The sequence below is a fragment of the Palaemon carinicauda genome, chromosome 13 (assembly GCF_036898095.1).
Source record: "Palaemon carinicauda isolate YSFRI2023 chromosome 13, ASM3689809v2, whole genome shotgun sequence".
Lineage (NCBI taxonomy): Eukaryota > Metazoa > Arthropoda > Malacostraca > Decapoda > Palaemonidae > Palaemon > Palaemon carinicauda.
In genome coordinates this window covers 39,316,243-39,325,140 of record NC_090737.1, presented here as the reverse complement: position 1 = coordinate 39,325,140, position 8,898 = coordinate 39,316,243, and the positions used below count along the sequence as shown (strand labels likewise).

The 8,898-nt window shown below is 50.0% G+C and overlaps 1 protein-coding gene across 1 annotated transcript in view; it reads left to right on the top strand.

The window, feature by feature from the left end:
- The window catches only part of LOC137652289 (uncharacterized), a 208,791-nt gene that overhangs the window by 36,928 nt on the left and 162,965 nt on the right, over positions 1-8,898 (top strand). The window contains 1 exon segment of the mRNA XM_068385592.1: positions 1,462-1,627. Coding sequence (XP_068241693.1) covers positions 1,462-1,627 — 166 coding nt within the window.

Here is an 8,898-nt window from a genome sequence, read left to right as displayed (position 1 = left end):
TGTCTCAAACTTTTAGATAATAGTCAATAAAAGTGATAGAAGGGTAACTGGGATTTAGGTATTTTCCACACTAGTCCATTATTTTGGGCTCTCCACACCTACCACAATGGATATATAAGTCACTTAAAAGGTTTAAAGATTTAAAGGTCACTCATGAATGACAGAGGCAAGGGACAGTGACAGTGCCCTAGAGACTGACCTTACATACCTATGATCAGTGCCCAAGCCTCCTCTCTACCCAAGCTGGGATCAGGGAGGGCCAGACAATGGCTGCTGATAACTCAGCAGGTATTCCTATAGGCTCCCCCACACCCTCATCCTTTGCTCAAAAGGATGGTGAGGTTGCAGACACTACAAAAAACTATCGAGGTTGACCGGGTCTCAAACCCCAGCCCTGCAGAATGCCAGGGAGGGACGTTTTCAATAACCTACCACAATCCTAAGGTGAAAAGCCAACCAACTGTACTAAATATGACACCAAGACTGTTGAATAAAAGGTCTTCATGAAATGATGTTTAAGTTAGTTGTCTATGGATTAATTTCTACTTACTATATTTAGTAAAACTCGATTTGGGGCTTGGTGTTTGTATGATATTGGAAACTCTTGTCATTTTTTTTATTCTTTGGATACAGTACTCTTAGAATAATATTCTAGTTGTAAATCAAATTGAATTTTCTTAAAGAAAAAATACCATTAACTGAAATTTACATGTGAAATTACTGCTTACATATGTCTTGATTCATTGGGAAGTCATATACAATACTGTTCATCAATTGAGAGGCTCACAATACTAAGGAGTTTCCAAAGCTCAAATTGCTATTATTTTCTTGTTTCAATGTCTTCTAAAAACTTTTTTCTTTTATCATTAAAGACGGTAGTTAGATAAATAGACTCCAAAACTTTTTAAAACCTTCTTATATACAGAAGGTCTCCAACTTTCAAACATTCAGAGATACAAACACAAATCCAACTGACATCATAAATCTCAGATATTGTATTAAAAGTTAGTATACTGTAATGAAATAAAGAAATACTGTAACAAAACAATATTATATGATTTAATACAATAAGCGAAAAACCTTTGCAATAACCTTATATTTATTTCATATGAAATGGGACTATTTGCTGACTTTTATAGCTGAAAATCATAGGCATGGGAGTTAGGTTAGGCCTACCCTTGGCCAAAATTTAACAAAAGTCGACTCACAAACAGCTTCTTGGATCCTATTTAGTTTGTAAGAAGAGGATATTCTGTATAGCAAAGATACATACATACATATACCAAGGCACTTCTTGGTATATGTATGTATCTTTGCTATACAGAATATCCTCTTCTTACAATGTGGTTTTCTTATATTTATTTTTCCTGCTCGGCCCCTGGAGACCCTTTTGTGAATGCCTAAATTAGGATCATGAGAAGATTGCCCCTTGAAATAATTAATTTTTTGTTTATTCTCCAGAATTACAAGCGAAGCTGGAAGAACTTCGAACTCATGTTCCTCTAATCAAGCGGATGATTGCGAAGCTGAACCATGTGGTGACCACGCACAATAATCCCAAAAGCCAAAGTCAACTACAGAGGCTTATGGGACTTCACAGCTTTTTGACAAGGCCTATGACTAAAGTGTGAGTATTTTGGAGTTCACTTGCTTGAAGGTACACACAGGCACACTATTCTCTCTTCGTTGTTTATACATGACAGATCTAGTTTAATGTTGTTGCTAATGTTAATGTATTTTATATTGTTATTCATTACTACTTCTAGCCTATATGATTATTTATTTTCTTATTTCCTTTCCTCACTGGGCTCTTTTCCTTGTTAGTGCCCTTCGGCTTATGACATCCTGCTTTTCTAATTAGGGTTGTAGCTTATCAGTTATTAATAATAATAATTGTAATTAGAGTAAAGATTATCAAGTCATACAGGATATAGTTCTTATTAAATTTTTTGAATACAGTATATAGAAAAATTTCTATTCCATCCCCTCAACTATTTAGAGGACATTCCATGTTTCAAACAGTTTTTGTCTCAGGATGGATGATTGGTACTCACATTATTACAAAACATTATGGGACTTTGTTAAATGCATTGATGAGATTTGGACATAATTCAAGAATACTTATGATATGCCTCCTTTAAGGTTGTGATTGAATTTCACGTGTAGAAATTAAGAACTGTTTTAATTAGATTCTAATCCCTTATTTACCTTTGCCAACATTCACACTGAACAAAAGGCACAACCAGTTTTTCTCGACAGGTTCCATCTTTTCCGACAATTGCATTCAAATACAACTTCCCAGAAGGAGAATTAGCTATAAGTTCAAATATTCCAACTGTTTCATCCATCGACACTCTTCACGTCTGAACTTTTTATTAATCCATACCACTTTTCTTTCTTTACTTACTTTATGACTCTCCTCTATAGTACTCACATTGTACCTATATCCATGTAATTTTCCCTACCATCTGTACCAACACAATTTTGCTCCAACTTTGTGGCTTTTTATTGGAAAAACCTGAAAGCACTGGCACAACTAAATGATTTTTTGGCATCTCTTGATACTATGCAAAAGTTATCAAAAGGAACTTGGTTGTATAGTATAACTAATACTTACATTTTGTAAGCATCTTTATTAATTAAATCATTATACAAAAAGTTAGATTGCCAATTTTCTGTATACTTTATTTAAAATTATCATCACTAGTTTTGTATAGCAATAAAATCTTTTAGTAGAATATGAGATTTTGTATACTGTATAGGTATCCAGTTAATTCTTATTTGTTCCAACACGGAGTACTTACCTCAAACTACTTTCTTAGGAGTATCTGGGATCGCCTCCCAACCGACCAGAATTTTGTGTAGTTTATCCTACTCCCGTTTTCTATGCGGGGTAACCTCTGGCGGAGTGATACGCGCCTTGAGGCGACCCGGGGTCAGAGAGCATGCTTACTCAGGTCTCGATCTCCAGTAAGTTTTCTGGTCACGTCGCGTTAACACCTCAACGCGCTCTCCTTATCCAGTGCGACCCTTTGTCTCACGCGGTCCCATTGTGCTCTTTCCTTACCCTTTCCCTCTGTGTTCTTGTGTCTCGCGGTGCCTTACTAGTGCGTGATGGAGCATCCCCGTCGTTGTCCTGGGCCTATGGCCGGTAAATCGTGTGGCACTTTTCTGTCGAAGCCTGAAGTCGACCCGCACTCCTTGTGTTCGTCGTGTAGGGGCAGCGTGTGTTCCCCTACGGCCACGTGTCCGGAGTGCAAGTCCTGGAACGAGGTGCAGTGGGTGCGATACGGCACCAAGAAGAAGAAGGCGTCCAAGAGGTCACCTAGGAAACTGAGTGTCTCCTCGCCACTTACTTCTCCCGGTGCTTCGTCGGATAGGGCTTCTCAGCCGCCTTCCCCTACCCAGAGTAGGGGAAGAGGCCTATTGCTCTTCCCCAGTAGTCTAAGATACCTGCTAGTGGGGATGTGATGTCGGTCCAGGCAAGTGGGGGGCCTGAGGGAGGGACGGGAGTGTGTTCGGAGGACGGAGTCCTGGGGCCAGCAGGGCCCGTCTCTTCCGACGATCCTATTTGGGGGAAGGCTGCTGCAGCCTCTTCCCCCGCTTCATGGGCCTGTATTTCAGGTACGTCTACAGCCGGGAAAGACGCCGAGAAGGAGGACTCGCTGCCGTCGGATCCCCTCGCGTGGGCGCCGCCAAGGACGCCCTTCAGATCGCCCATGAGGCTGGAGGAAGAGTTTGAGGCCTAGTTCCCCAGCAAGAAGTTACCTCGCTCTCCCCCAGCTCCTTTAGCAACGCTCCTGCCCGTCTTCATGGAACCCTCGTCGCCTACGGATCGTCACGTGGAACCACCAGCGACACGGGACGACTCGGAACCTTCGGTGTGGTCCTACAAGTCGTCGGGCTCCTTGTTCGAGTCTTACTCCTCGGAGGAAGGAGCCCCGAGGGACCAAAGGAGAAGATGAGACAGGTCCCGCAGGAGGCGGTCCCGTTCCCGTTCCCGCTGAAGATCTCGCCACGCCAGGAGGCACGCTAGATCCCCCAGGAGGAAGTACAGAAGGAGCTGCTCCCCTAGAGAGGAATGGGTGCGTGTCGCCATCCTGTGCAGCCAATTCCTGGGAACGTCAGCAGTTCCGGGCACCTCTGGCTGGCTCCTAATGGCTCGTTCTCCCTCAGCGAAGTACGTTCCCTGCAGCAGGCCTGAGCGTCGAAGGGAGTCCCCACTTCAGGCCCCAGGAGACAGGCATAAGTCCGCGAAGGTTCCGGCTCCATCCTCCCAGCAGAGAGAGTCGCCCCCTCGGCCTGGCAGCCGTGTCCCAGCCTCCAAGTCTTCGACGAGCAGGCAGGAACCCGAGAGGCATCCAGCAGCCGCGAGGAAGCCCGTAGTAGCCTGGTCCTCCGTGGGGAGAGACAAGCCCAGGACGGACGCCTCCGTCCCAGCGGCGATGCCTGTCCTCCATCCAGAACCGCCGAGGGTATGCCGCGACAAGAAGATGCCTCCTCCTCAAGCGGCACCCTCCGTCGGGGGTGCCCCTTTTCAGGCAGAGGAACATTCGACGGAGGTCCTAGGAGACAGCGTGGAGGGCTCAGCGGCCGAGGTCTCGGCATACAGGAAGGTGATAGCTCTCATTAGACGGCACCACAGGCTGGACGAGCCGAAGCCCGCCACAGACAAAGACTGGCTCCCAGGCCTCAGCAGGTTGGTTGATACCCCCGTGCAGCAGAGGCTCTCACTGGCGCTTCCCCTGGCAAAAGACGTTAGACTGGGCATGGCTCATATTGACAGGATAGTGGCCAGCCATGCGGACGCCCCCAAGAGTCAGAGCGCCTCCAAGCTCCTCCAGGGCCTCAAGACCCAGAAGAGGTTCTACCTCCCTGAAGGGTGCCGTGCCGGTCCCTGTACCGTAGAACCTGCAGTCGCCATCCTAGGTCAGGGCGCCGCAGAAGAGAGAGCTACCGCCGTCCCAGTTTGCTTCTCCCTGTCGGAGACCTCCATGATGGAGGATTTGGCCATGGACCTGGTCTACGTCTCGTCGTGGCTAGATTGGTGGGCCTGCACCCGGGTGGGTTTTCAGGCCTCACACGACCTCTCGGTTCCGGAGAACCAAACATTACTGAAGGAGCTGATTAGCTCAGGAGGTAAGGCCCTCAAATTCCTGTCCTACCAGTCCCTCTCACAGGGGGCCAATTGGGTTCTTCGCAAGAGGGACACAGTTCTCAGCAAATTGGTCAGGAGGCTTCCGGACAGGGAAGCGAGGGCCCTTAGGAACTTACCCCTGTGGGGTGAGTCAGTGTTCCCTCTGCAGGCGGTGGAGGAGACGGTAGAGAGGGTCAGGAAGCTCAAGGATGCGGGAGAACCCAGACCCCCTCCAACAAGAAGACCTGCCCATAGAAGACCATCTTCCGACGTCTCTCTCCCTCCTCGCGCTTCACCTAGCCAACCCAGAAGGGATTCCTCGACTACGGCCTGGCCCCAGCCTTCGCAGCCCACCCGTGGAGGAGCTCCGACTTCGCTGTCAGCCTTCAGGCCTTCCTATTTGGGGTCCAGGAGAGGGCGTTCAGGCCGTGCCTCTCAAAGGAGGTAGGAAGAGAGGCCCCCTACTCCTGCCAACGCCTCAGGTGGGGGGATGCCTCAAACGATCTTGGCAAGCATGGCGGGACCACGGAGCGGATCCGTGGACCGTAGCTGTACTAAAGGAGGGGTACAGGCTGCCCTTCCTAGCGGAGCCCCCACCTCTGATCCCAAATCAACAGGCGGAGTGGTTGGCACCCAAGGACCGCTTGAGAGTAGCAGCGTTGCAGGAAGAAGTCTCGGCAATGCTGGCGAAGGGTGCAGTGGAGCCAGTCAAGAACCCAGGTCCAGGGTTCTACAGCAGGCTCTTCCTGGTGGAGAAAGCGACGGGGCTGGAGACCGATCATAGACCTCTCAGCCCTCAACAAGTTCGTGTGCAAGACCAACTTCAAGATGGACACCCCGAAGTCGGTCCTAGCGGCCTTGAGGGAGGAGGACTTCATGATGTCCATAGACCTCAAGGACGCCTACTTCCAGGTCCCTGTCCATCCCTCCAGCAGGAAGTACCTAAGGGTGAAATGGGGTACTTAAACATTGCAGTTCAAGACCCTCTGCTTCAGACTGTCGACAGCCCCTCAAGTCTTCACGAGGATCTTCGCAACACTTTCAGCCTGGGCACACGAACAGGGCATCCGCCTGATTCGGTACCTAGACGACTGGTTGTTGCTTTCAGCCTCAGAGAAAGTACTGAGGGAGCAAGGCGCGAAGCTCCTGCAGTTCTGCAACGTCTTGGGTATCATCATCAACCTGCAAAAGTCCCAGCTGATACCCTCCACCAGGATGACCTACCTCGGAATGGTCTTAGACTTCCGGTTGGCGAGAGCCTTCCCTTCCGCGGAGAGACTGCACAACCTGGACCAGATCCTCCGGCCCTTCCTGTCGGGCCAGCCCAGGAGAGCCAAGGACTGGCAAAGACTGATAGGCCACCTCGTGTCGGAGAAGTTAGTCCCCCAGGGGAGGCTCAAACTCAGGGGAGTGCAGTGGAACCTGAAAGAGGTCTGGAGCCAGGGGGACTCCCCGCACAAGATAGTCCCGGTGTCCCCGGAGACGAAGGAAGTCCCGGAGTGGTGGTACGTCAGATCGAACACCCTCAAGGGAATGCCCTTCCAAGCCGACCCTCCGGAGATGCTTCTGTTGATGGACGCGTCCAAGGAGGGTTGGGGTGCCCATCTCCTCGACATGACAGCAAAAGGAAAATGGGAAGGCGAGGAGATGGGCCTGCACATAAACGTGCTAGAGATGATGGCAGTACAAAGGGCATGCCTAGAGTTCGTCCAACTGCTCCGGGGAAACACCGTGGCGCTGATGTGCGACAACGCCACGGTGGTGGCCTACGTGAAAAAGCAAGGAGGACTAAAGTCGAAGGAACTGTGCAGTCTCACGATGGAGTTCCTAGATTGGGCCGAAGTAGAGCAAATCAAAATCTCAGCCAGGTTCATTCCGGGGAAGAGAAACGTCCTGGCCGACGGCCTCAGCAGGATGGGTCAAGTGGTAGGGTCCGAGTGGTCCCTGCACCCAGAAGTGGCCAAGTCCCTCATTCTGAAGTGGGGCTCACCGGTGATAGACCTCTTCGCCACGAGACTGAACGCACAGCTCCCCGTGTTTTGTTCTTCTGTGACAGTTCCAGCAGCAGCCTTCGAGGACACCTTCCAACACCCTTGGGACAACCTCGACGTTTACACCTTCCCTTTCTTCGGGATGCTCAGACAGGTCCTCAACAGAGTAAGACGGGCGGACAACCTGTGGATGACTTTGGTATCGCCCTGGTGGCCGGAGAGAGAGTGGTTCGCGGATGTAAAAGATCTGGCTCGCCTTCCACCTTGGCCTCTTCCGGACAGACCAGACCTTCTCCGGCAGCCTCACTTCCAAAGGTTCCACGAAAACCCTCGGTCCCTCCACCTTCACGCGTGGAAGTTATCGAGCGTCTCCTGAGGAAGTAAGGGTATTCATTGAGGACGGCATCAAGGAGGCTCTGAGACGTTCGTCAGCCGCAGTATACCAGGCGAAGTGGGCTACCTTCACTAAGTGGTGCTCCTCGAAGAACATCAGGCCGTTAGGGGCCTCCATTCCCGAGGTAGCAGACTTCCTGGTCTACCTTAGGGACGAAGTGGGTACTTCCATCCCAGCAATCAAAGGAGTCCGGGTGGCCCTGGGGCAAGTCTTCCTCCTGAAGGGCATCGACTTAAGCGCCTCCAGACATATCTCGATGCTCATCAAGAGCTTCGAGCAGTCTTGCCCACCCCAGGCCGCTAGAGTGCCCCAGTGGGATGTGGCTAGGGTACTGAAGATGCTTTCGGAACCTCCCTTCGAGCCCCTCAAGGACATCTTAGACAAGGAGCTCACCCTCAAGACGGTCTTTCTGTTAGCTCTGGCATCAGCAAAACGAGTAGGTGAGATTCATGGATTGTCTTACGAGGTCTCACACTCGAAGGGATGGCGAGAGGCTACTTTCAGGTTCTTACCCTCCTTCGTAGCCAAGACTCAGAATCCAGCAGTTTGTGACCCCAAGTTTGAAGGATTCTCGGTGCCAGCTATCCCTCGTTCGGACAACCAGAGGAACTTGCTTCTGTGTCCAGTCAGGGCGGTACATAAGTACCTCGAGAGGACGGCCAAACTTCGCCCCGAAACCAAGAGTCTGTTCGTCTCCTCGGGACTGGTAAAGAAGCCAGTCTCCAAAAATACGATCTCCTTCTGGCTGCGGCAGGTGATCATGAGAGCGTACAGTAGTGCAGGGGTTCCTCTTCCGGAGAAGCCGAAACCCCACGACATTAGAGGGCTAAGTATTTCATTGGCCTTTGAGAAGAACATGGCAGTGGGCCAAATCCTGAGGGCAGGTACATGGTCTAGTCAGTCAACCTTCACAGCTCACTACTTAAAGGATTGTTCGAGGAGGTCCCTGGACGGATTCTCTCTCGGTCCCATCATTTCCGCACTCCAAAAGATTTAAAGGTGTAGCCCCGGGAAAACCACGGGCAGTAAGTCCAAGAGACACAGGTTCCTTCCTTACCCCCCTTTTCCCCCTATTACCTTCCCTGAAATGACCATATAATCCTTTAACTGCCATGGGATACACCGTCAGTGAAAGAATACGTCTCCAAGGATTTTTACAGAGGTGAGTTACTTAGACACTAAGATAACACGTATCCCTATTTCTAGTGTTTTCCTTTTGGGGGTCAGCAGAACCTAGCCTCCTATCTAGGTTCCTTTTTCTCTCCTCATCACGGTCTCTGGGTCCTGAGGGACACTCCCACCTCCTAAGGTATAAGTCTCCTAAGAAAGTAGTTTGAGGTAAGTACTCCATCTACTTCAGGTTTCGACAGGAAAGC